The sequence below is a fragment of the Piliocolobus tephrosceles genome, chromosome 11 (assembly GCF_002776525.5).
Source record: "Piliocolobus tephrosceles isolate RC106 chromosome 11, ASM277652v3, whole genome shotgun sequence".
NCBI lineage: Eukaryota > Metazoa > Chordata > Mammalia > Primates > Cercopithecidae > Piliocolobus > Piliocolobus tephrosceles.
Window position 1 is genome coordinate 3,609,879 of NC_045444.1, and position 27,925 is coordinate 3,637,803.

Consider the following 27,925-nt stretch of genomic DNA (forward strand, 5'->3'; position numbering starts at 1 on the left):
ATACAAAAACTAGCCGGGCGAGGTGGCGGGCGCCTGTAGTCCCAGCTACTCCGGAGGCTGAGGCAGGAGAATGGCGTGAACCCGGGAGGCGGAGCTTGCAGTGAGCTGAGATCCGGCCACAGTACTCCATCCCGGTCGACAGAGTGAGACTCTGCCTCAAAAAAAAAAAAAAAAAAAAAATTACAAGTAATATAAACATTACAATCTCAATTTTGTTTTTAAAAATAACATAACTTTACAGATTAGGATAAAATGTACCAAATTTAACAATGATTATCTGAAGGTAACAGAATTACAGTAATCTTTATTTTTTCCTTGTGTAAATTTTTATGATATATACAGTATTATTTTCATAATCAGAAAAAAAATCTTGAAATTTATAATTTTAAAAAAGCCTCTCCTAAAAATAAGCACATGAAAAAAATGTTCACCATCAACAGCCATTAGATAAATACAAATTAAAACCACAATGAGGTATTACTACATACATATAAAAATGGCTAAAATAAAAAAGTGACAACATCCAATGGCTAGCAAGGGTATGAAGAAACCAGATCATTCGGACGTTGCTGGTAGGAATGTAAAACAGTGTGGACAACTCTGGGGAAAAAACTGGCAGTACCTTTTAAACTAAAAATGAACTTACCAAATGACCCAGCAAGTGTACTCTTGGGCACTGATCCAAGAGACATGGAAACTTATGTTCATGTAGAAACTTGTACATGCATGTTCACAGCAGCTTCATTTATAAAAGCCAAAAACTGGAAACCACCCAAATGTTCCTCAACAGGTGAATGGTTTAACCAACTGTGATACATCTATACGAAGGAATTCCATTTAGCAATAAAATGAACTATCAATGTCATGTGTAACCTCAAGGGTATCATGCTGAGTGAAAAAAAGATAAAACTCAAAAGGTTACATATTGTATAATTCCATTTACATGACACTCTTGAAATGACAAAATCATAGGCAGGGAGAGCAGATTCGTAAAAATTCAAACAGATTCACGGTTGCCAGGGGTGAGGATGTAGCTACACAGGGCAGCATGAGGGCGCCCTGCAGTGACTGTAGAGTTGCATATACACACAAATGCACATGTGTTTACCTGAGACACCTGCACAAGTTCTAGGGATTGTATCAATCTCAACGTCCTAGGACTGATGCTGTACTATAGTTATTCAAGGTGCTAACATTGGGCAAGGGTGGGTAAAGGGGGCGTGAGACCTCACACTACACTTCTTTGCAACTTCCTGTAAATCTATAATTATTTCTAAATAAAAAGTTAAAAAAAATTCAGCCAGGTAAAAATGTCAGGGTCATCCCAGACTTACGCATTGAGTGTTGCTATAAGGCAGAGACAGATGCCTTCTCGGGTACGGAAATTCTTGTGTTTGAAGCCTCCAAGCATTCTGTCCCATACGTACTGTAGATGACAAAGAACAGGTGAGGAAAGAAGACTGCTGCAGCTGTCACTTAGTAAGGGAGCAACAGAAGGCAAGCCTCTTAACCAGTGCCAAATTAGTCCCATCCTCTACCAACACATTTAATCCTCTCAAGAGCATAATGGAAAATGATGACATCGATCATGTTACCAAGTATACCAAATTATAATTGTTAAAACATATTCATTCACATAATTGCATTTAATTCTCCCAAGAACCCTAAAAGGGAGGTATGACTGTCCTCATTTTATGGGTGAGGAAAGCAAGGCCAAAAGAGCCAGTGAGTTGTTAAAGATCACACACTCACACTGAAGTATATTAGAGTCACTAATTTATTCAATACACCCATGTTAAATCCACTATTCACCTCATACTTTTGTGACTTATTTATTTAAATATATTGTATGGGTAAACAGATTGAACGCTGTGAACATTTTTATCTGTAATACGTCAGCTTAAGTCTATGGAGTCACACCGTTTGTTCAAGCACACACACACACCCTCGCAACTGCATGCATACGCACTGGCCAGCTGACCTCAAAACACATCTCTTGCCCCTACCTGGGGATTAGCAGCTTGATCCATGATCTTTAGCAGCAGAGTTTGGTCCTGCTCCCTCACAGAGTCTTTAGCATCTCCTAGTCTGTCTATTAGACTTGGCAGCACTGAAAATCAAAACGGAAACTGATCAAATGAAACCCTATTTGGGGGTCTGCGGTCACCAAGTATTGCTATTTCAATTACGTGGGAAGACAAACCCCTGACCTAAATGATGTATATCCTTCTAAAACCACTCATCTTTGCTCACAGCTCTACTCTCCTTGCTGAAATCCATGAAAGTCACCAAAAGAGTCTGCAAAATCCTTTGCATGGACAGATATACTATTTGTCTTCCTCCTTACCCCACGTTCCTCCAGCCAATTCCAAACGTATTTGTAAGCTGATAAAAATGGAAGACCTTGACAGGAAGAGTCAATAGAAAGGAAAATTTAGGTAAAAGACAAGGAGAGGGGCTCCAGCATATGTGTTTGAGGGTGGAAGGGGTAGGCACTTATGAATAATCTTACATTTCATCAACATTGTGTATTTTTAGTTTTACATCACACCCAAACACACATGAGACAGAGTCCAGCTCTCCATCTTCCCCCACCTACCCAGTGTGGACCCTCCCACCAGTGCTCCAAGTGCACCTGTAGACGGGAGATCAGCTTATTTTAAGAGCTTGCAAACCTCTATAACAAGAGCTATCCCTGAATAATTCAGCTAATTTAGGAGGAAAATGGAACCCTATTAAAATATCAAATTTCTAAAAGTAAAGGTTTTTTAAAAAAATTTGTAAACAGTCGGTGCTAGAATGGGAAAATAGCTCACGATCTTTTCAGAAGGAGCATATTGGTCAGAAACTTAACAGAAAAGAATACGTGTACCAATGTAAAATAGAGAAATTCCATAAGGAAATGGTTGCATAGAGCTGCTTAGTGTTTATACTGCCCCCATGAAACACCGGAGGTCAAGAATTCAGAGGTATTTAAATCTATGAAATCTGTGGGGTTTGTTCCATTTTGCTGACACATCGTTTTTCCTTCAGAATAAGAGTGAACATTTACCATACACTTGTAATGACATTTACAATCAAGGTGAAAATGGTAATGCCAACCATAGTCATCTGGGGAAAAATACAACTGGCTTGGTTTTACAGGATTTCTCAAAGAAAACTGCCTCTCATTAAAGGGGACCGCGGTCAGGGTCAAATATGACTTGGTTGGCACTAAAGGGTGACAGCTAATTTAGCATAAGAAATAAAAATGGCACTAATATTTCATATTAGAACACGTATTACTAAGTTCCATATGAGAACACAGTGAAGCCAGTACAGAGGTATGGGGGAGGGTAAGGGCGCCCGCAGACCCAGAGGCCAGGAAGCCCAGCGGGAAGGGAAGGCAGAGGGGCGGCCGGCCGGGGCTGCGGGTGCTACGGGGGCTGCTGGGGAGGGCGGGGACTGACTGACTGGGAGGAGCGGAAGGGAGGCCGAGGGGGCTGGGGGGGGGCAGGGTGGGGGCTGGAGGGGTGGGCAGGGTGGCGGCCGGGAGGGTTTGGGAGCAGCTAAGTGGAGAAGCCGGGGAGACCGAGGGAAGGCTGGGGGTCTGAAGGGGCCGGGTCCGCTCCACAAGTGCAGCAGCTCACCTGTGCCGATCTGCGCCTTGAACCGATCCTGCAGCCGGGTCACCAGGGCGGACAGGATGTCCATGCCCAGCAGAACCACCTGCAGCGGGAAACACCGGGAGCCTGTTAGCGGCCGGCCTGCGGGGCAGCGCTCCCGCCCACCCGCTCCGGGGACGCCTCGACATTTCTGGCCCAGACGCAGTCCGAGAGTCCAGAGCGCGCATGCCGACTGGAGGACCAAAGAGATTAGCACGAGGAAGGATGATCTTCCACCAAAAAAGCTGTGTACAGCTATAACGGAAAATACTCGGTGAGGAGAAACGAAATAAATGGCAATACAGCGTAGCCAAATCCAGGTTAGCCGCCCGTGGAGTTCAAGAGAGCGCCGTGGCCCCGCCCCCGCCAGCCCCGCCCCGGCGAGAAAACGTATGCAAATTTTCGAGCGGCCGACGCGCGGTCTTCTGGGTAAAACCGAGCCGCCGCTTTTGCGACCCTTCAGGAGCCTCAGAAAACAAAGAATTGGTGGTGTCGTCGAAAGCCGTGGAGGCTGGAGGTAAGCTAGCTACCAGGCCGACTAGGGCGGGACTCACAAATTAATCACCACAACCCAATCAGGTATTGGCGCTTCCTGCTTGCAGCGCATGCAGTTTTTAACGCAACCATCCTTTTCTTGGGGTTGCGCTACTGTCCAATGAGCGCATAGTGAGGACAGTACTGCTAACGCCTAAACAACACACTCGCATCAACTAGAGCTTTGCTTTATCTTGGTGCAATTTTTGGAAAAAATAAAAACCCGCTTTTCCGAAATGTGTGAGTTCAAAAAGTAGAGTACTACAAATAAGTGGAACTCCTGTAGTCTTTCGTCAAAACCAATAGATGGTGCACAAGTCTTTCGTCAAAACCAGTAGATGGTGCACAACACACATAATTTGATTTTCTCACCAAAAACTCTTCTCAGTTTCCTACGTAAACGGCGAAGGGTTTCAATAGGAGGCTAAGTTTCAGTAGATCTTTGTACCTCACATAAAACATAATCCCAGCACTTTGGGAGACCGAAGCGGGCGGATTACGAGGTCAGGAGATCGAGACCATCCTGGCCAACATGGTGAAACACCTTCTCTACTAAAAATACAAAAATTAGCCGAGCCTGCTGGCGCACACCTGTAGTCCCGGCTACTCGGGAGGCTGAGGCTGGAGAATCGCTTGAATTTGGGAGGCGAAGGTTGCAATGAGCTGGTATCCCGCCACTGCACTCTAGCCTGGCGACAGAGCGAGACTCCGCATTAAAAAAATTAAAAATAAAAGTTAAATAGTGAGCTTTCTGTGGAATGGTCCAATAGCCAGATTAAACCCTTCCTCTGCAGGAAGCAGTTTTGCACTGTGAGACTTCATTAAACAACGCTTCGAACACAAAGCCGAGCACTGCCCAATGTTCACACAACTACCAAACAGGACGGGGCAACAGTTAGGATTTCTTGTATACAGCCTCTGCCTGCGTCTGGCGGCTGATAAACGCAAAAACTGCAGACTTTTCTATTCAGCTTTGAAATCCACTGCTTCAAAACTGAAGGAATCCAAATTGGCCCAATAATCCCCACAATATATAAAATGTTCTTGCAAGAAACTGGCTACTTGACAATATTGAAGAAAATAATTTTTAAAACTTTTATAGAGAAAACAATTTGTAAACAGATTTTTCTTTTAATAACATAATAATGGTATAAACACTTTAAAATAATGACTCTACTTTCGAGCTAAAAAGGATTAGGTTTCACACTATGACCTCCTTCCAAAGAGTACAGTATGAAGTGGAGTAACTATCCAGCGGAGAAAACTGACAGACGCAACCTCAGCCACAGTGGAGGTCAACATCAAGTACACTTGGTATGATGTCATGAAAATGGCATTTTGCCTTTGTGATAGTCCTTCCCAAAACCCTTAAACCCAGTCTAAGCATGAGGAAAACAGAGAAATTCCAATAGAGGGGCATCCTACAAAACACCTGACCAGTACCCCTCAAAACAGTCAAGATCATCAAAAACAAGAACTCTGAGAAACTGTCAGCAACAGGAGCCAAGGGAAACAACAACTAAATGTAATGAGGTATCCTGGAAGAGAGTCTGAAACAGAAAGATGACATTTTTCCTTAGGTAGAAACTAAGGAAATATGAATAAAGCACGAAATCTAGTTAATAATAATACATCAACACTGGTTCATTGATTGTAATAAACCACACTAATGTTAGATATTATAATGAGATGATATTACCTTTGCAATTTTTCTGTAAAAAATAGTTTATTTTTTGAAAAGAACAGCCCATCACGGAAGTGAGTTATTTAGCTTTTGTCTGGTGAAATCTTAAGCTTATCTGCACAGTTGCATTACTGGTTGCAAGTAGGGGTATTATTCATGACAGAAACATCCCTTCATACATCGCTCAAGGCTAAGGTAAAGAGGACTGTTGTTTATTTGGGGGAAAGCTGACGCGGCAGTTTACTTGGTAGGTCTGAGCAGAGAAGGCCTCGCTAAGCCCGGGACAGTCAGGTTTCAATGCCTTGCCTAGATGAACTGGGGAGCGTGGAAACTCCCAAAGAAGACTGAGTGAGTAGATGCACCTGAGTCCCCAGAGAAACAGTAACAGGAGAGGTCCAGGGCGCCAGCCAGGAGGACAGAAGGCAGTTCCAGGCACTTTCACAGCCCTTCTCCTGGGTTTCTATTTCCCTACTGAAGAAAGGGATACATGAAAAAGTCCTTGCCCAGAAGACCACTCTGATAATTAACTGTAAAAACCTCTTTGTGCCTAAACCTCCTCATCTGTAAAACAGAGACAATAGTAACAGCTACCTCGTGGGTTGTTGTGAGGATTAAATAAGGTGTGTATGTCAACTGTGCCTGGCACGTGGTAAGGGTACTTTCTTTTTTTTCCTGTTTCTGCTTTCTTCAGCTCTTAGGTCTATAAAACCAACTTCTTCTCCATGGCTCAATGGAATACACAATTCTCTTTCATGGAATGAGGTGTTACCTGATTCTAAAATCACAAATAAAAGTCATTCAAAATCTTTAAATTTTTTGTAACTTTTTTCTTCCAACACCATTAGCTCTGCGTGACCCTTGAGCACTGCCTCTGACATTTTACTTAATTATCTACGTTTGTGCTTGTTTCCCCAGCTACACTCCTTGAATGTAAGAACACTACCATCTTGCATTTCCTCAGAATTCCCATAATAAATAGCACAACGCTGGATACAAGGTAGGTGATTGATAAACCCTACTTTATTGATGTGAATGAGACTGGAATAGATGAGCTCTCAAGATCCAACATCTTCTTTATCCTAAAATCCTTTAAAAGACCCTTTTGTGAAAGAGAGAAGAGGGCTGACCAGGTCACTGGGACCAATACTCCTGCCGAGCACAACTAAGAATGCTGGATATAAAAGAACATCTGCAGCATCAGAGAGCTAAGAAGGCACAGAAGAACTTCCAGGTCAAGAAACACAGACAACTAAAATCCACAGACATGAGCCTGCAACAGCTGGTTCTCTTTGCCCTGGGGCCGTGTATACACTGGGAAAGGGCGCAGAGAGTCACTTTAATAACCTTGTGGTCATCTAGGAGGGCAAAGGTTACATTCCAAAGCCCTCCAAAGCTGGTGGCCTAGTTAACCCCCACCACGTGTGCTGGAAACCCAAATGGCTAGACTTTAGGAGGAGAGTGAGTTGGAAATAACACAGTCTTCACAGGGACTGCAGCCCAGTTTCCAAGCATCTGGGTGGCCTGGAAAAAATTCCAATCCCTGACATCAGATTAAAGTGAGTTTAGACTGTTTGTGTCCAAAAGCCCTTAGCAGATAAAAACACATGTCATTTCTGGATAAAGAAAACATCATCCTAATAATCTAGTCCTTGGTTTATTCCTGTAACAATTTTTCTTTTGTTGCTGCTGTTGTTTGTTTTTTTGAGACGGAGTCTCGCTGTGTCGCCCAGGCTGGAGTGCAATGGTGCGATCTCTGCTCACTGCAACCTCTGCCTCCTGGGTTCAAGAGATTCTCGTGCTTCAGCCTCCCAAGTAGCTGGGGTGTGTTATCAACCCGGCTAATTTCTGTATTTTTAGTAGAGATGGGGTTTTATCACATTGGCCAGACTGGTCTCAAACTCCTGACCTCAAGCGATCTGCCTGCCTCGGCTCCCAAAGTGCTGGGATTACTGGTGTGAGCTGCTGCGCCTGGCCTATTCCTGTAACAATTTTTCAAAGAGAACATGTGAAACACAACCAAAGATAACCAAGCACACAGGACAAAATAAATGAAAACTAGCAGAAACAAAGACCAACCTGAACTCTGGATCCCTGGATAGGAGAATAATTACAAACAGACTTTAAAATAACAAGTCAGGCCGGGTGTGGTGTCTCACACCTGTAATCTCAGAACTTTGGGAGGCTGAGGCAGGCGGATTGCCTGAGCTCAGGAGTTGGAGACTAGCCTGGGCAACATGGCGAAATGCCATCTCTACGAAAAAATACAAAAATTAGCTGGGCGTGGTGGCGCGTGCCTGTGGTCCCAGCCACTCTGCTTGGGAGGCTGAGGTGGGAGGATCACTTGAGCCTGGGAGGCGGACGTTGCAGCAAGTGGAGATCGTGCCACTGCACTCCAGCCTGGGCGACAGAGACACCACATCTCGATAAATAAATAAATAAATTAAATTAAATTGAATAACAAGCCTTATTATGTCTAAGACACATGATTAAAGTTTTGGGTAGAGGAATGACAACTTTTAAAGTTACACACATTAAACAAATAATACAAGAGAAAATTAAATACTCAACGAATGGGCTCTTTTTCCTAAGTGCACTGTAAATACATGAAGAGAACTAAACAGGAAACTAAGTCTGCAGAAAAAATCCAGAATAAAGTAAAGAGAGGCAAAAAGATGGAAAATTCAAAAGAATAGGCAAGAGAGAATAGAGAGAAAATGTTAAGTTTACATGGAATTCAAAAAAAGAAATGAGACAATAGGTATAAAGCAATGGCTGACATTCATTAGAATTTTATTTTATTTTATTTTATTTATTTATTTATTTATTTTTGAGATAGGATCATATTCTGTCACCAGGACTGGAGTACAGTTGCGTGATTTCGGCTCACTGCAACCTCCACCTCCCAGCTTCAAGGGATCCTCCCGCCTCAGCACCCCGCCCCCTCCACAGTAGCTGGGACTACAGGTGCGTGCCACCACACCCAGCTAATTTTTTGTATTTTTGTACAGGAGGGGTTTTGCCATGTTGCCCAGGCTGGTCTTGAACTTCTGGACTCAAGCAATCTGCCTGTGTTGGAGTCCCAGAGTGCTGGGACTACAGGCATGAGCCACTGCACCCAGCCCAGAATGGAATTTAAAAAAATAATAAATAAATAGTGTTGGTGAAGATGTAGAGAAACTGAAACTCTTGCACACTGCTGGTGAAGTGTAAAATGGTAGAGCTGTTGTGGAAAATGGTTACAGCAGTTCCTCAAAAAAGATTAATCATAGTATTACCATATGATTCCAGCAATTCTACTTCTGGGCCTATACCCAAAAGAAGTAAAAGCAGACTTTCCAAAGACAGTTGTAAACCCAGGTTCACAGCATCATTACCTACAACAGTAAAAAGGTGGAAACGACTCAAGTGTTGACTGACAGATGAATGGACATGCAAAATGGAGTCTACCAGTCTGCCATACAATGGAACTTTAGGCCTTTTCTGAAACACTACAACATCGATGAAGCTTGAAGGCATTACGTGGAGTAAAGCCAGTGACAAAGACAAATGTTATCTGGTTCCACTTACATGAAGCACCTAGAGTAGTCAAAGTCACTGATTCAGAAAGTGGACTGGTGGCTGCCAGGGGTTGTGGAAGGGAGAAACGGGAGTTATTATTTAATGGCTTCAGGGTTTCAGTTTTACAAGAGAAAAACATTGTGGAGATAGATGTTGGTGATGGTTGCACAATTCAAATGCACTTAATGCCGCTGAATTGTACACAAAACTAGTTGCATGGTGAATTTTATGTTCTGTATATCTTACTACCATTAGAAATAACTTTTAAACAATAGCTGATGGTTATGAAGCTTGTGTTACGGGGCAATAAAAATGCTCTAAAATTAGTGGTGATGGGTTGTACAACTCTGTGAATGTACTATCAACCACTGAATTTTACACCTTCAAAAAGAATAAAAGGCCGGGCTGGTGGCTCACACCTGTAATTCCAGCACTTTGAGAGGTCAAGGCGAGCAGATCACTTGAGCCCAGGAGTTTGAGACCAGCCTGGGCAACATGACAAAACCCTGTCTCTACAAAAAAATACAAAAATTAGCCAGGCCTGGTGGCACAAGCCTGTAGTCCCAGCTACTTGGAACGCTGAGGTGAGAGGATCGCTTGAGCCCAGGAGGTTGAGACTGCAGTGAGCCCTGATCTTGTCACTGCACTCCAGCCTGGGTGACAGAGCAAGATCCTGTGTCCAAGAAAAAAAAAAGAGAGAGAAAGATAGAAGGAAAGAAGAAGGAAAGAAAGAAAAAGAAAGAGTATAGCAATACCTGAAGAGATAATGGCTGAAAATGTTCCAAAAACTGAAGAAAAACATCAAGCCACATATGCAAGAAGCCCAGTGTATCACAGTACACTAAGGAAAAAGAAATCCATACCTAGATACATTAGCTACATTGTTTAAAAGATAAAGACCGATACTGCCAACAATAAAGAAATGCATCAGCAAAGTGAAGAGACAATTACTAATCACCAAACTATAATTCTATGATCTGTAAAATACACCTTTCTAGAAAGTGAAACAATTCTCATACAAAAATTAAAAGAACTTTTCAATACTTATCTTAGAAGCTATCCATTCTTTTAAATTCAATTTTAGTGACTGTCCTGGTGCTACTGGCTTAACAATAAATCATTCCATATAACTTGCCATATTAATAGCATGATTTCCCCCTTTATTATGTTAATCACCTCAAAAGATGCAAAGCATCTGAGAAATTTAACATCCACTGCATTCATGATTAAAAATTCTTAGCAGATTAGGAAGAGAAAGATTCTTCCTTAACTTCACAAAGGATATATTTTTTCAAACCTACAAAAAGCATCACACTTAATGATGAAATGCTGAAAGCTTTCTCTCTGAGAGTGGAACACGATAAAAATATCCACTCTGCAATTTCTGTTCAACATTGATTGTGTCTGCGGTCCTAGCAAACTAATTTTGGCAAGAAAAAAATAAAAGTATGAAAATTAGCAAAAAAAGAAAAAATTATCATTCTAAATGGAAAATATAACTGCGTAAAACAAAATCTAGAAGGGGCTGGGCACGGTAGCTCATGCCTATAATCCCAGCACTTTGGGAGGCCATGGAGGGCAGATCACGAGGTCAAGAGATTGAGACTATCCTGGCCAAGATGGCGAAGCCCCATCTCTATTAAAAATACAAAAATTACCTGGGAATGGCGGCGGGCGCCTGTAATCCTAGCTACTCGGGAGGCTGAGGCAGGGAACTGCTTGAACCCAGGAGGCGGAGTTTGCAGTGAGCCAAGATCGTGCCACTGCACTCCAGCCTGGGGCAACAGAGGGAGACTCAGTCTCAGGAAAAAAAAAAAAAAAAAAAAAAGAAAGAAAGATCTAAAGATGCATTATAAAATTAATAAGCTTTGTAAGACTAATACAAAGCCAATATATATGAAAAAAATTGCATTTCTATTCTCACAAGCCAAAAGTGTTCCTATTTTTAATTGCATAAAAATAAACACCTACGAATAAATCTAGCCAAAATAAATATCTGCCCAAAAAGTTATATAACAATTTAAAAATTTTTTTAAGATAGCTAAAATAAATACAAAGATAAAACTATAGGTTGGAATACTCAGTATTGTGAAATTTTCAGTTCTCCCAAATTGATCTAAACATTCAATAAAATTCCACTCAAAACCCCAATAAACACAAACATGTATTTTTTTTTAAGAACTAAACAAGTTGATTCCAAAATACATGTGATAATATGAATGGCAAGGCACTCTTTTGGTAAAACAAGGTGATAAAACTTGCTCCCCGTGGACATCAAGATTTATTACAATATCATAGGAATTAAGACAATGTGCTATCAGTTGATGGACAGACACATACACCAACAGAGAGGATAAAGAAACAGACTCGGGCCTATGGGGTATTTTATGACAAAGTAGGCATTACAGAGCAGTGACAAGAGGGCTACTTTTTACATCGATGCCCCTGGATCAACTAAGTATCTACATGGATTTAAAAAGGAGCTGACTCCTATCTCACACCCTGCACAAAAATGAATTCCTGACAGTAGATAAATGTGCAGAAAGCAAAGCAATACACTTTTTAGAAAATAACATAATAGCTTCATGATCCCAGGACAGAGGAAAATACCAAGACACAATAAACACAAACCGTAAAGGACAAGATTGATGAACTGGACCAAATCAGAATTAAGAACTTTGGCATATCAAAACCACTGAAGAAAGTGAAAGTCAAGTCACGCTAGAAGATACTACAAATAAATCAGCAACAACAGGCTTGTTTCTAGAAAATATAAAGGTGCTCTGCAAAGCAAATGGTAAGCAAGCCAGTAGAAAAACAGGCAAAATATGTGAAGAGGCACTTCACAAAAGATACCAATGGTCATCATTCTAAGAAAAGCTGTTCAATTTCCATTAGTCATCAAGGAAATGCAAATTAAATGAGACACTACTGCACACTCACAATGGCTAAAATGAAAAAGACCCACAAGACTGAGTGTTAACAAGGATGTGGGACCACAGACACTCTCCTACTTGCTAGCAGGAATGTAAATTGGCATAATCAACACTGAAGAAAACATCTTGGCATTAGCTAACAAATTTGAAGATATGCAGCAATACCGCTACTAGGAATATGCCCAACAGAAACACAGGTACACATATAACAGGTGAAATGCACGAGAATGCTCAGAGCAGTACTACTACAGTAGCCAAAAACTAGAAATTCGTAAGTCCATCCACTGTGGAATGTTGAAGCTGTGGGTTTCATACTAAGAGATGCCACAAACATTGAAAATAAATGAATCATAGCTACACTCAGCAATACAAAATCTTGTAAGAATGAATCAAAAGGCCAGAAACAAACATACCCACATTTGTATGAAGTTCAAAAACAAGCAAATAAAGCGGACACGGTGGTGTCTAGAGTCCCAGCTACTTGGGACGCTGAGGCTGGATGATCGCTTGAGCCCAGGAGTTCAAGTCCAGCATGGGCAAGATAGTGAGACCCCATTTCTAAAAATAATTAATTTTTAAAAAACAAGTAAACATAGCCAGGCGCGGTGGCTCACACCTGTAATCCCAGCACTTTGGAAAGCTGAGGTGGGTGAATCAAGAGGTCAGGAGTATGAGACCAGCCTGACCAACATGGTGAAACCCCATTTCTACTAAAAAATACAAAAAATTAGCTGGGCATAGTGGTGGGCGCCTATAATCCCAGCTACTTGGGAGGCTGAGGCAGGAGAATCGCTTGAACCTGGAAGGCAGAGATTGCAGTAAGCCAAGATCACACCACTCCACTCTAGCCTGTGCAACAGAGTGAGACTCCATTAAAAAAAAAAAAAAAAAAAAAAAAAAAGCATAAACTGTAATCTTAAGGTGCATATTTAGATAATAAAACTAAAAAGAAAAGCCAGAAAGCAGTTACCATAAAAGTCAGAAGAGTGGTTACTTAGGAGAGTTCTGGTGGCGATGTCTAAGCAATGTTCTATTTTTTGTCCTGAAGATCAATTAAACAGCTATTAGCTTTAAAATACATTATTAAACTGTGTCTTTGTGTTTTGTGCACATTCTATACACACTTCAGTTTTAAGTTTTAAAAATCAGAGCAGTAGGAGTGATGCTGAGCACCAGACGTGTAAGTTTATAACAAGTGGCTTAGACCTTGTCTCTGCCTTTCCAAAACACCTGTAAAGGCCCCAAAATGGAACAGTTCTCTTTCCAGATACATGAGGTCTGCTCATTGGCAAAGAAAGGAATATTCAATCCTTTTCTCCAAAAAACATCCATAAGGGACAAACCAGGTGGTAAAAACAGGGCATTTCTTAAGCTTCAGCAAACTGGATTGTCTAAGGTAAAAACAGTGCTCACACTCACATCATATTTTATTGTTTTAAGGTATTTTTGCATGAATCTGAGTAATCTCACAATAATCCTGAGATGTAGAATATATTATCCTTATTTTGGAAATAAGGAAAATAAAGACCAAAAGACTTACCCAGGGTTGTAAAGTTTGGTTAATGACCAAACTGCAAACAAGCCTGAGCCTCCTGAGTACACCAAAGCCATTTTCACTATAACATAATAATGATATACACAAAACCCCACATTTTTAGGGTTTTTCATCTCTCTTTCTCTCTCTCTAGCTAGCTTAAGACCTTCTCTGCCAATAATATCAGATAACCTCAAACGTCAGCCTCGGCACTACACCCGTCTGAGACTCTGGGAATGCCTCAGCTAGGAAAAAACACACTGGCTTTGCACGCACGGCTTTGGGGCTGACATCCAGCTCTCCTCCTAGTGGCAGCTGCTCCATCTCCGAGCTTCAAATGCTCATCAGTAACACCAGAATAATAATACATTTACCTTAAAGAGTACACATGAGGCTAACAAAGTTTTAACAAAATGCTCAGAATATCACAGGCACCCAGTAAGTACTATTTCCTTTCGTTATGAGAGCAGCACGTTTAAAAAATAATAAAAAAGCATGGCTTACTGAGGTAAGGGGCAAACAAAGTAAGTACAAAATCTAGAAAAGAAAATAAGGTTGCCTAAAATTCCATCACAACAATACCCCTGTTACTATTTTGGTGACATCTAAGCACACTCACATGCACATTTTTCCATTCAATGTGCAACAGACATCTTCCCAAGTCAATAAATACAGATCTACACCCGTATTTTCAGTGGCTTTATAATATTGTACCTAGGTATCATCATCACTCACCCAGTTCTACTAACATGCAGGGTTTTCATTATTTTATACAATACGATGATGGACACACACTTCCACACATGTGCTATCATCCCCTTAGTACAAATGCTGAAAACATTTGCTGGGTCAAAAAGAAAACACACTGTATACTACACTGTTAGCTCTGTTTTTAAAGTAATGCACTAGGTGCTGCTTTAAAAACAGGACTATGCCCTGCTGATGTCTACACATTTTTTAGTTATTTTAAAAGACTCTAGATTGCAACCTAAGTAAGGAGAAATTAGCACTCTACACTGTACTTACTTTCACATTCAAGAATAAAAGCACAACACAAATACCCCCTCAAGAAAAGTGTGACAGTCAGTGACTTTGCATATACACACGTCGATGGGAGTAGTTACCGCTACCTAAACTTGTCATCCTTCAAAGCAGTCACCTAGGAAATGCCTGGGTGCTCAACCGAACAACATTGCCACTGGGCAGTCTATTTTTAAAATTCCTCTTCTGAAACCCCTCCAGAGATAGTTTATGAACCATAAAAGTAAATGTAAAAGTAAAAGTAAAAGGTAAAAGTAAAACACCAAAAATACCTCGCTAACATACCACCCTCTGAAACCAAAGACAAGAAGTCAGCTTCAAAGACCCTACACAAAGCCTCAGCCCTGTGAAAACATCCAGCAAAGAAAGTCACTTGACTGTACTCAATGTACACTGCAGTTAAAGGAACACCCAGACTTAGAGATAAGCAAAAAAAACCAATGCAAGAACTCCAGTAACTCAAATGGCCAGAGTGTCATATGTCCTCCAACAACCACACCAGTTCTCCAACAAGAGTTCTTAACCAGGCTGAGTTGGCTGAATGGACAAAATAGAATTCAGAATATGGATAGGAACCAAGATCATTGAGATTCAGGAGAACGGCAAAACCCAATCCAAGGAAACTAAGAACCAAAATAAAATGATACAGGAGCTGAAGGACAAAATAGCCAGTATAAAAAAGAACCTAAAGGATCTGACAGAGCTGAATAACACAATACAAGAATTTCACAATGCAATCACAAGTATTAACAGCAAAATAAACCAAGCTGAAGAATGAATCTTGGAACTTGAAGACTGGCTCTCCAAAATAAGATAGTCAGACAAAACTAGAGAAAAAAGAATAAGAAATGAATAAAACCTCAAGAAGTATGGGATTATATAAAGAAGCCAAATCTATGAAAAATTGGCATCCCTGAAAGGGAGGAAAAGAAAGCAAACAACTTAACAAAATATATTTCAGGGTATCATCCATGAAAACTTCCCCAATCCTGCTAGAGAAGCCAAAAGTCAAATTCAGGAGATACAGAGAACTCCTGCAAGATGCTACACATGAAGATCATCCCCAAGACACATAATCATCAGATTTTCCAAGGTTGAAATGTGAGAAAGGATGTTAAAGGCAGCTAGAGAGAAAGGGCAGGTCATCTACAAAAGGAACCCTATCAGGCTAACAATGGACTTCTCAGCTGAAACCTTGTAAGTCAGAAGAGATTAGGGGCCTATATTCAACATTCTTAAATAAAAAAAAAAAAAAAAATCTTCAACCAAGAATTTCATATCCAGCCAAACTAAGCTCTTTAGGCAAAGGAGAAATAGGAACCTTTCACAGATAAGCAAATGTTGAAGGAGTTCGTTACAACCACACCTGCCTTACAAGAAATATTGATAAGAGCACCAAATGTATTAATATAATAGAAGGGAAAGATCACTACCAACAAATGTAAAAACACAGACCAGTGTTAAATATACAGACTAGTGATACTATAAAGCAGTCACACAAACAAGCCAGCATAATAACCAGTTAAGAACACAATGACAGGATGAAATGCACATATATAAAACTGACCTTGAATGTAAATGGGCTAAATGCCGCACATAAAAGGCATAGAGTGGCAAGCTGGATAAAAAAGCAAGACCCAATGTTATGCTGTCTTCAAGAAACCCATCACACATGTAATGACACCCATAGGCTCAAACTAAAGGGATGGAGGAAAATGTACCAAGCAAATGGAAAACAGAAAAAAGCCAGGGTTGCAATCCTAATTTCAGACAAAGAGACTTTAAACCAACAAAGATTTAAAAAAAACAAAGATGGGCATTACATAATGGTGAAGGGTTCAATTCAACAAGAAGACCTAACTACCTAAACATATATATGCACCCAATACAGGAGCACCCAGATTCATAAAGAAAGTTCTTAGAGACCTTCAAAGAGATTTACACTCCCACAAAATAAATACTGGGAGGCCAGGCGCGGTGGCTCAAGCCTGTAATCTCAGCACTTTGGAAGGCTGAGACAGGCGGATCATGAGGTCAGGAGATTGAGACCATCCTGGCTAACACGGTGAAACCCCGTCTCTACTAAAAAAATACAAAAAAACTAGCCGGGCCAGGTGGCGGGCACCTGTAGTTCCAGCTACTCGGGAGGCTGAGGCAGGAGAATGGCGTGAACCCGGGAGGCGGAGCTTGCAGTGAGCTGAGATCCGGCCACTGCACTCCAGCCTGGGCGACAGAGCGAGACTCCGTCTCAAAAAAAAAAAAAAAAAAAAAATACTGGGAGATGTCAACACTCTACTGACAATATTAGATCATCAAGGCAGAAAATTTATAAAGATATTCAAGACCGGAACTCGACACTGGACCAATGGATCTGATAGACCTCTACAGAACTCTCCACCCAAAAATAATAGAATATATAAGCTTCACATCATCACATGGCACATACTCTAAAATCAACCACATAACTGAACATAAAACAATCCTCTGCAAATGCAAAAAAAAAAAAAAAACCTGAAATCATACCAAACATACTCTTAGACTACAGCACATTAAAAACAGAAGTCAAGACTAAGAAAATCGCTCAAAATCATACAATTACATGTAAATTAAACAACATGCTCTTGAAAGACTTTAGGGTAAATAAAGAAATTAAGGCAGAAATCAAGAATTCTTTGAAACTAATGAGAACAAAGATACAACATACCAGAATCTCTGGGACACACAGCTAAGGCAGTGTTAAGACAGTAATTCATAGCACTAAATGCCAACATAAAAAAAAAGATCTCAAATTCACAACCTAACATTACAATGGAAAGAATTAGAGAAGCAAGGTCAAATCAACCCAAAAGCTAGCAGAAGACAAGAAATAACCAAAATCAGAGCTGAAATGAAGGAAATTGAGACATGAAAAACAATTCAAAAAAATCAACAAATCCAGGAGTTTAAAAAAAAAAAATTAATAAGATAAATAGGCTGCTAGCTAGACTAACAAAGAAGAAAAGAGGGAAGATCCGAATAAACACAATTAGAAATGATGAAGAAAATGTTACTACTGACCCCACAAAAATAAAAACCATCAGAAACTACTATGAACACCTCTATGCACACAAACTAGAAAGCCTGGAAGAGATTAATTAATTCCTGGACACATACAATCTCCTAAGATGGAACCAGGAAGAAACTGATTTGATTCCCTGAGCAGACAAATAATGAGCTCCAAAACTGAATTCGTAATAAAAAGCCTACCAACCAAATTCACAGCCAATTCTACCAGATGTACAAAGAACAGCTGATACCATTCCTACTGAAACTATTCCAAACACCTGAGGAGGAGGGACTCCTACCCAACTCATTCTACTAAGCCAGCACCATCCTAATACCAAAACCTGGAAGAGACACAACAAAAAAAGAAATCTCAAGCCAATATCCTTGATGAACATCAATACAAACATCTTCAACAAAATACTTGCAAATCGAATCCAGGAGCACATCAAAAAGCTAATTCACTATGATCAAATGAGCTTCATCCCTGGGATGCAAGATTGGTTCAACATAACGCAAATCAATAAATTGATTCATCACATAAACAGAATTGAAGACAAAACCACATTATTATCTTAACAGATGCAGAAAGGGCTTTCAATAAAATCAAACGCCCCTTCATGTTATTAGGTATTGAGGGAACACACTTCAAAGTAACAGCCTCTATGACAAACCCATAGCCAACACCACACTGAACTCCGGGGAAAAGCCAGAAGCATTCCCCCTGAAAACCAGCACAAGACAAGGATGCTCACTCTCACCACTCCTATTCAACATAGTATTGGAAGGTCTAGCTAGAGCAATCGGGCAAGGGAAAGAAATAAAGGGCATCCAAATAAGAACAGAGGAAGTCCAACTGTCCCTATGTATAGACAATATGATTCTATAGCTAGAAAACACCACAGTCTCGGCCCAAACACTCATTCGCGATAAACAACTTCAGCAAAGTTTCTGGATACCAAATCAATATACAAAAATCACTAGCATTCCTATACACCAACAACAGGCAAGCAGAGAGTCAAGTCATGAATGAACTCCCATTCACACTGCCACAAAAAGAACAAAACACCTAGGAATACAGCGAACCGGGGAGATAAAAGATTTCTACAGTGAGAATTACAAAACGCTGCTCAGAGAAATCAGAGAAGACACAAACAAATGGAAAAATATCCCATGCCCATGGAGAGGAAGAATCGATATCATCAAACGGCCATCCTACCCAAAGCAATTTACAGATTCAGTGCTAGTCCTATCAAAAGTATCAATGACATTCTTCAAAGAACTAAAAGAAAATATTTTAAAATTCATATGGAACCAAAAAAAAGCCCGAAGAGCCAAGGCAATCATATGCAAAAAGAACAAGGCTGAAGGCATTATATTACCTCACTTCAAACTATACTACAGTAACCAAAACAGCATGCTACTGCTACAAAAACAAGCACATAGACCAATGGGACAGAATAGAAAGCCCAGAAATAGGCTGCACACCTATGACCATCTGATGATCTTCAACAAACTGACAGAAACAAGCAATGGGAAAAAAAAACTTCCTATTCAATAAATGGTGCTGAGATAACCAGCTAGCCACCTGCAGAAGATTAAGCTGGACCCCTGCCTTACAACATACATAAAAATCAAGTTATGATGGATTAAAGACTTAAATGTCACACCCAAAACTATGAAAAACCTGGAAGGCAACCTAGGCAATACCATTCTGGACACAGGAACAGGCAAAGTTTTCATGACAAAGACACCAAAAGCAATTGCAACAAAAGCAAAAATTTACAAATGTAATCTAATTAAACTTAAGAGCTCTGCACAGCAAAAGAAATTATCAACAAAGTAAATAGACAACCTACAGAATGGGAGAAAATGTTTGCAAACCACGCCATCTGACAAAGATCTAATATCCAGAATCTATAAGAAACTTAAATTTACAAGAGTAAAAACAACCCCATTGAAACATAGGCAAAGGACATGAACAGACACTTTTCAAAAGACATACTTGCAGTCAACATGCAGGCATATGAAAAAAAGCTCAAGATCACTGATCATCAGAGAAACACAAATCCAAACCACAATGAGATACCATCTCACACAGTCAGAATGGCTATTATTAAAAAGTCAAAAAGTAACAGATGCTGGTGAGGTTGCAGAGAAAAGGGAACACTTACACACTATTGGTGGGAGTGTAAATGAGTTAAACCACTGTGGAGAGCAGTCTGGCGATTCCTCAAAGAACTAGAAGCGGAACTACCATTCGACCTAGCAATCCCATTACTGGGTATATACCCAAAGGAATATAAATCATTCTACCATAAAGACACATGCATGTATATGTTCACTGCAGCACTATTCACAATAGCAAATACATGGAATCAACCTACATGCCCATCAATGACAGACTGGATAAAGAAAAAGTACATACACACCATGGAATACTATGCAGCCATAAAAATGAATGAGAGCACATCTTTTGTGGGAGCAGGGATGGAGCTGGAGGCTATTATCCTTAGCAAACTAATGCAGAAACAGAAAACCAAATACTGCATGTTCTCACTTATAAGTGGGAGCTAAATGATGAGAACACATGGACACAAAGAAGGGAATAACAGACACTGAGGCTTACTTGAGGGTGGAGGGTGGGAGGAGGGAGAGGACCAGAAAAGGTAACTTTTGGGTACTGGGCTTAATACCTGGGTGATGAAATAATCTATACAACAAACTCCTGTGACATGAGTTCACCTCTGTAACACACCTTCACATGTACCCCACAACCTAAAACTTTAAAAGTAAATAAATAAAATTTAAAAAAAATAAAATAGCAAGGTATTGCATTTTTTAAGAAGAAAAATGGGCCAGGCATGGTGGCACACGCCTGTAATCCCACCACTTTGGGAGGCTGAGGTGGGCAGAGTACGAGGTCAGGAGATAGAGACAATCCTGGCGAGCATGGTGAAATCCTGTCTTTACTAACATACAAAAAATTAGCTGGGCATGGTGGCATGTGCCTGTAGTCCCAGCTACTAGGGAGGCTGAAGCAGGCGAATTGCTTGAACCTGGGAGGCAGAGGCTGCAGTGAGCTGAGATCGTGTCACTGCACTCCAGCCTGGTGACAGAGCAAGCCTCTGTCTCAAAAAAAAAAAAAAAAAAAAGTAAAACATAAAAATGTGTGGTCACATAAAGATTTGTATCTTTAATTATTCAGCATTAATTAATGCATAATTATGAAATACTGTCATAATTCATATAGCAGCATTATTCATAATAGCAAAAAGCAGAAATAAGCCAAATGTCCATCAAATTATGAATGGATAAACAAAATGTGATAGATCTATATAGTTAAATAACACTCAACAGGCTACAGACAGTGACTCACACCTGCAATTTCAGAACTTTAGGAGGCCAAGATGGGAGAACTAATTAAGCCTAGCAGTTCAACATTAGCCTGGGCAACATGGTGAGATGCCATCTCTTTAAAAAAAAAATAGATGTGTGTGGTGGCATGTGCCTGTAGTCCCAGCTATACTGGAGGCTGAGGTGGGAGGACCACTTGAGTCTGGGAGGTCGAGGCTGCAGTGAGCCATGATCACTCACTGCACTCTGGCCTGGGTAACAAAGCAAGATCCTGTCTCAAAAAATAAATTAAAAATAAACAACACAACAGTAAAGAGTAACAAACTACTGGCACATGCTATGACATAGATGAAGCATGAAAACATGATGTAAAGTATAATAAATCAGATAGGCTGGCTGCAGTGGCTCACACCTGTAATCCCAATGCTTTGGAAGGCCAAGGCAGGAGGATCACTTGAGCCCAGGAGTTTCAGACTAGCCTGGGCAACATAGGAAGACCCCGCCTCTACAAAAAGTATTAAAAAAAAAAAAAAACAGCCAGGAGGGGTGGCACTTGCCTGTGGTCCCAGCTACTCAGGAGGCTGAGCTGGGAGGACGGCGTGGGCCCAGGAGTTCATGGCTGCAGTGAGCTGAGATGGCACCACTACATACCTGCTTGACCTTGTCTTAAAAAAAAAGAATTAGACTAAAAGACTACATATTGTATGTTCTCATTATAAGAAATGCCAGAAAGGACAAATCAGTAGAAACAGAAAATAGATATATCATTGCCTAGAGCTGGGGGTAGAAGTGAGGGTTGACTGCAAATGGCATGAGGGATCTTTTTGGGCTGATAGAGAAACGTGAAGATGGTTGCACAACTCTGTAATTTTACTAAAAATAATTAAACTGTACATTTAACAGATAAATTTTATGCTATATAAATTATACCTCAATAAAGCCACTTTTAAAAAAAAGCAAAATCTGTTACTAGGCTTAAAACAATTCTCCTATGATGTCTCTAGTGACTGAATTATGCACAGAACTTATTATACCTGCCCCAAACAAGTATTTCTTATTTCTCTATCCAGAAATATTAGCTGTTGTGGAAGAAAGCAAGGCCCTGGGTCAGGAGCTGAGAGTTGTGGGTGGAAAGCAGCATGGTCTGTGCAGACCCAGAGTCCTAACGGAGTCGAGAACACCCTGGAGAGCTCACGCTGCCCACAAACCTCAGCAGGTCTCTCTGTGGCCCACGAATCCCCTGCAGCTGTCCTGGATGTGCTGTGCTCTCGCATGCTCCCGTTTGCAGCACTGTGCGTTCGCTCTGCTGTCTGCTCTTGTGCCTCTTTCAGGACTCGCTTCAAGCCTCATCAACTCCAGTGGCCTCCCACCAACATCCACTAGTCTGAGATAGAAGCTGTTTCCAGCCACCTATTATACTGTTCTTCTAGCAGTCAGACTCATTTGTGACCTCTGATTTTAGAACCATCTATTTCTTTAATGCCAAGAGTCCAGACTGCAACCTTCCAGAAGACAGGTTTTTATTCTTCTATCATCAGCATCAACTATAATGATAGCAGATTTTGAGGAGGAGGATGGAGGGAAGCTGCATAAGACAAACAGAAAAGAATGTAAATATCATGAACTATGCATTCCAATTAACAAACCCAAATACAATGACTGCCATCAAGACATTATCACTCTGTCCTACTTGTATCCTTGCTTTCAATCCCAGCCTGCTCAAGGTCTATTCTCAACAGACAAGCAAAATGTCCTTTTTTTTTTTTTTTTGAGACAGAGTCTCGCTCTGTCACACAGACTGGAGTACAGTGGTGTGATCTTGGCTCAGTGCAACCTCCACTTCCTGGGTTCAAGCGATTATCCTGTCTCAGTCTCCTGAGTAGCTGGGATTACAGGCATGCGCCACCACGCCCAGCTAATTTTTTTGTGTTTTTAGTAGAGATGGGATTTCACCATGTGGGTCAGGCTGGTCTGAAACTCCTGACCTCATGATCCACCCACCTCGGCCTCCCAAAGTGCTGAAATTGCAGGCATGAACCACCGCACCTGCCCCCTACCCGCTGCATTTTTTTTTTTTGAAGACAGGCTGGAGTGCAGTGGCACGATCTCAGCTCACTGCCACCTCTGCCGCCCAGGTTCAAGCAAATTCTCGACCTCAAGCTTCTGAGTAGCTGGGATTACAGGCACACGCCACCAAGCCTGGCTTATTTCTGTATTTTTTGTATAAAGATAGGGTTTTGTCATGTTGGCCAGGCTGGTCTCATACTCCTAGCCTCAAGAAATCCGCCCACCTTAGCCTCCCAAAGTGCTGGGATTACAGGTGTGAGCCACCGCGCCCAGCCACGGAATGTCCTTTTGAAAGGCAAGTCATATCGTTTCACTCCTCTCTTCAACACCATCCAATGGCTCCCCAGCTTGGGTAAGAGCCAGTCTTACTATGGCCTACAAGCCCTCATGATCTGACCTCTCATTACCTCTCGGAGCTTATCTAGTGGCCCTGCCCGCGCCCTTCACTGGCCTCCTGGCTGTTCATCAGATGTGCCAGACCCCTTCCGCTCTCTGCACCGGGTGCTCTGTATGCCTGGAATGCTCCTCCCCAAGCTACCTACCTAGCTTGTTCCAGCATCTCCTTCAAGTCTTTGTTCAAATGTCATAAAATTCACGGTGAACATGCTTATTGGCTCCTTCCCCGAAGTAAAACATAAGCTCCTTGAAGACAGAAATATTCACCTGATTATCATTGCTATTGTCTAGAATCATATTTGTTGAATAAATGAACGAATCCCACTGACAGGCCTCAATGCTCACCTGGGAAAATGTCTTTGTTGGGTTCTAAATTAAGTTGAACACGAATGAAAACTTCTGACATGCAACTCCCCTCCCATACTTCTTGCTGCTAAAAAGTGATACCAAAATACAAACAAAGAGAAACTAATACAACTAAAGCACCATGAAAACAGTGGTACCATGTAAGTTGTCCTGTACTGGGTCACAAGACCTGCATCTTAGTTCTGCTACCAAATGACTCCAGGTGTGTTACTAATACTTGCATCATTGGAGGCAACTGTCTACAAAACTAAAACTAGTGGTCTCTGAGACTCTGCAAGCTCTGTGGTTTGAATTCTGTTCTTCATTCTCCCCATTTTGCAGTTCTGCTCACTGTGAATGTTGCCAATTCCTGTTGCTGGGCCCTGCCCTAGGTTTCTACCGCTGCCTTTCTCAAGAGCACGTGACAGAACTTAACTCTTACCTGGTTATCAGTTCAGATGATAAGTTTTGTTTGTGCCTTTCTTCACTCAGTAGATAGCTTAAAGCAGTGGCCTCTAAACTTTTTGATTACATAGAATACCTATTATGTGGCCAGGCTCAGTGGCTCACACCTGTAATCACAGCACTTTGGGAGGCTGAGGCAGATGGATCACTAGGTCAGGAGTTCGAGACCAGCCTGGCCAACATGGTGAAATCCTATCTCTACTGAAAAAACAAAAATTAGCTGGGCATGGTGGCAGGTGCCTATAATCCCAGCTACCCAAGAGGCCGAAGCAGGAGAATCGCTTGAACCTGGGAGGCAGAGGTTGCAGTGAGCCAAGATCACGCCACTGCACTCCAGCCTACGCGACAGAGTGAGATCTGTCTCTAAATAAATACATACATACATACATACATACATACATACATACATAAAAGAACTATTAACAATGGAGGGCAGAAAGAAGAGCAGAATCAACCATAAGCTCTGCTAACTTTTTAGTCTATTGTAGAACCCTAGAGACGGAGGTTGCAGTGAGCTGAGATGGCGCCACTGCACTCCAGCCTGGGCAATGGAGCAATACTTCATCTTGGAAAAAAAGAATATCTATTATGTGTAGGCCGGGAGCAGTGGTTCACGCCTGTAATCTCAGCATTTGGGAGGCAGAGAGAGGGGGGTGGATCACAAGGTCAGGAGCTCAAGACCAGCCTGGACAAGATGGTGAAACCCCATCTCTACTAAAAATACTAAAATTAGCCGGACATTGTGGTGGGCACCTGTAATCCCAGCTACTTAGGAGGCTGAGGCAGAGAACTGCTTGAACCTGGGAGGTGGAGTTTGCAGTGAGCCAAGATCACGCCATTGCACTCCAGCCTGGGTGACAGAGTGAGACTCCATCTCAAAAAGGAAAAAAAAAGAATACCTATTATGTGTATTTACTTATAAATCATACAATCTATTGTTATGTAAATTTAGTTATAAAGCATATGCAAAACAGAATAACTTCAAAGAATAAGGTGAAAAATAAATATTAACAAGGAGTTGTAATGTTCTTCCTACAGCCCAATCACTGGCCTGTCCCTCACAGAACCCACTAATCTAAAATGAAAGCAGCATCACGCAGATTGAAAATGGGAAAGCAACAGAAAAAAAGAAATCCTCCAGGCATCCTAGGAAGCATCTCTGCTGTGGTTTGAATGTGCCCCCCAAATTTCACACGTTATCAATTTAATCTACAATGCTACAATATTGAAAGGCGAGGCTTTTAAAGAAGTGACTGCATCATGAGGGCTCTGTCTTCACAAATGGATGCATGGATTAATGGGTTATCATGGGAGCGGAACTAATGGCTTTATAAGAAGAGGAAGAGAAACCTGAGCTAAAGCACTCACAGCCCCCTCACCATGTGATACCCTGCACCACCTCAGGACTCTGCAGAGAATGCCCACCAGCTAGAAGGCTCTCACCAGAGGTGGCCCTTTGACTCTGGACTTCTTGCCCCTCACGACTGTAAGAAAAAACATTTCTTTTTAAAATAACTTATCCAGTTTCAGGTATTCTGTTACAAACAAAAGAAAATGGACTAATACACTCTTGCTGCCAACTGGGGGAAAGTGACAGTTAAGGTGATATATTCCCAAGTGCTTCAGACTCCAAATCACGAAGAATTTCAGAGCTAGCCAGATTCTCTCATGGTTCTGCTCAGAACGTTTCATAAGGATGACCTTGCAAACTGAAGCTTTCAACCTGGTCTGGGTACCTTAAGAATATTTTATGAACAATCAATCCACCGAACTGTACTCATCAGCAGACCCCGGTTAACTGCACAGTGTACCTGAAAGCCATCCCTTGTCTGAATTCGCACAGAAAGGTTTCAGAGCCATGGCACTGTGACGGAAGGAAAGGAGGTGTGGACCACACCTCATGAGATGTGCAAACAACGTGGCTCACGACAAACCCAGCAGAATGCTCAATCTTTAGAAACCCAACATGGTTACAGCAATACAGACCATAACAACTTTTGGCAAGGACATGGAGAAACTGAAACCCTCATATATTATTGGTGGGATTATAAAATAATGTAGCCACTCTGGAAAACAATCTAGCAGTTCCCCAAAATGTTTAACATAAAATTACCACGTCTCATACATTCTGCTCCTAGGTATATAGCCAAGAGACTTAAAAATCTACATCCACACCAAAACATGAATGTTCAAAGCAGTATTATTCATAATAGTCAAAAAGTGAAAACATAATATCCAACAACGGATGAATGGGTAAACAAAATGTGATATACCTACATAATGGAATATTATTTGGCAATAAAAAGAAATTAAGTACTGAATTCATGCTACAACATGGGTAAACCTTGAAAACATTATGATATAAATGGAAGAAGTCAGATACAAAAGATCACATATTGCCTGATTCTAGTTTATAAAATATCTGGAATAGAGATAGAAAAACAAATCCAAAGACAGAAAGTTGATTAGTCGTTTGCCAGAAGCTTTGGACAGAGAGGATGGGGAGTGACTGCTGATGGGTACAGAGTTTCTTTTCAATACAATGAAAATCTTCAAAATTTAGACAGTGGTGATGAGTATACAACTCGGAAAATACAAAAAAAACCCACTTAATTGTATACTATAAAATGGAGAATTTTATAATTCATGATATATAAATTATATTTTAGTACATTAATAACTATTGTCATCATCAATGTCATCGTCATAATGGCTAATGAAATATGGTATCCTGGATTGGAACCAAGAAAAGAAAAAGGACATTACTGGAAACACTGATGAAATCGAAATAAAATCTGTACTTTGATTAACAAGTCCCTTGTATTTCTTAGTTTTGATAAATGTACCATGGCACTGTAAGAAGCTCACACTAAGGGAAGCTGGGTGAAATGTACATGGGAACTCTTAAATCACTTCAACGTAAAAAAAAAAAAAAAAAAAATTTAATGATAATGAAAAAACTTAAAGTACTATACTTCAATACTACAGAATACAGTGCAGCTACAGGAAAGAATAATTTATATCTACATGTATTTAACATGGAAAGATGTCCATGTTACGAAGTTTTTAAAAACAGCAAGCTGCAGAACAGTGTGCAGAATAGTATGACTACATTTCCTTAAAAACTTACATGCCGTGTTTGTGAACAACGTGTTCGTATGCCGGGGAACAGGATTTTCACCTTGTGCTTCATACATGTGTGTATTATGCAATTTTCACAGCAGATACACATAAATTTGAAATTTAAGAAAGCCACAATAAAAACAATTTTTAACATTTTAAGTTTTAAACACACACATTTAAATCCCCTCAGAAGCTGCCT

At 40.9% G+C, this 27,925-nt stretch overlaps 1 protein-coding gene, 1 long non-coding RNA gene and 1 other non-coding gene across 11 annotated transcripts in view; 2 read left to right on the top strand and 1 right to left on the bottom strand.

Annotated features, from left to right (window-relative positions):
- The window catches only part of CLASP1 (cytoplasmic linker associated protein 1), a 298,327-nt gene that overhangs the window by 185,913 nt on the left and 84,489 nt on the right, over positions 1-27,925 (bottom strand). For all 6 annotated transcript variants that reach the window (XM_031936404.1, XM_026456078.1, XM_023185195.2 and 3 more), the window contains exons 3-5: positions 3,630-3,708; positions 2,007-2,110; positions 1,335-1,426 (exon numbers count right to left, since the gene is read on the bottom strand). In XM_031936404.1, coding sequence (XP_031792264.1) covers positions 1,335-1,426; positions 2,007-2,110; positions 3,630-3,708 — 275 coding nt within the window. The remainder of the gene's footprint in view (positions 1-1,334; positions 1,427-2,006; positions 2,111-3,629; positions 3,709-27,925) is intronic.
- Positions 4,078-27,253, top strand: LOC111521647. Of its 4 annotated transcripts, none has more exons than XR_002725015.3 (3): positions 4,078-4,161; positions 6,778-6,859; positions 25,642-27,253. It is a non-coding gene; the product is annotated as an uncharacterized LOC111521647 (long non-coding RNA). The 4 variants fall into 4 exon arrangements; XR_002725018.2 differs by lacking the exon at positions 4,078-4,161 and adding an exon at positions 5,389-5,492; XR_003309759.1 differs by lacking the exon at positions 4,078-4,161 and adding an exon at positions 6,130-6,210.
- LOC111521687 lies at positions 4,267-4,392 on the top strand. The gene has a single exon (XR_002725032.1). It is a non-coding gene; the product is annotated as a U4atac minor spliceosomal RNA (small nuclear RNA).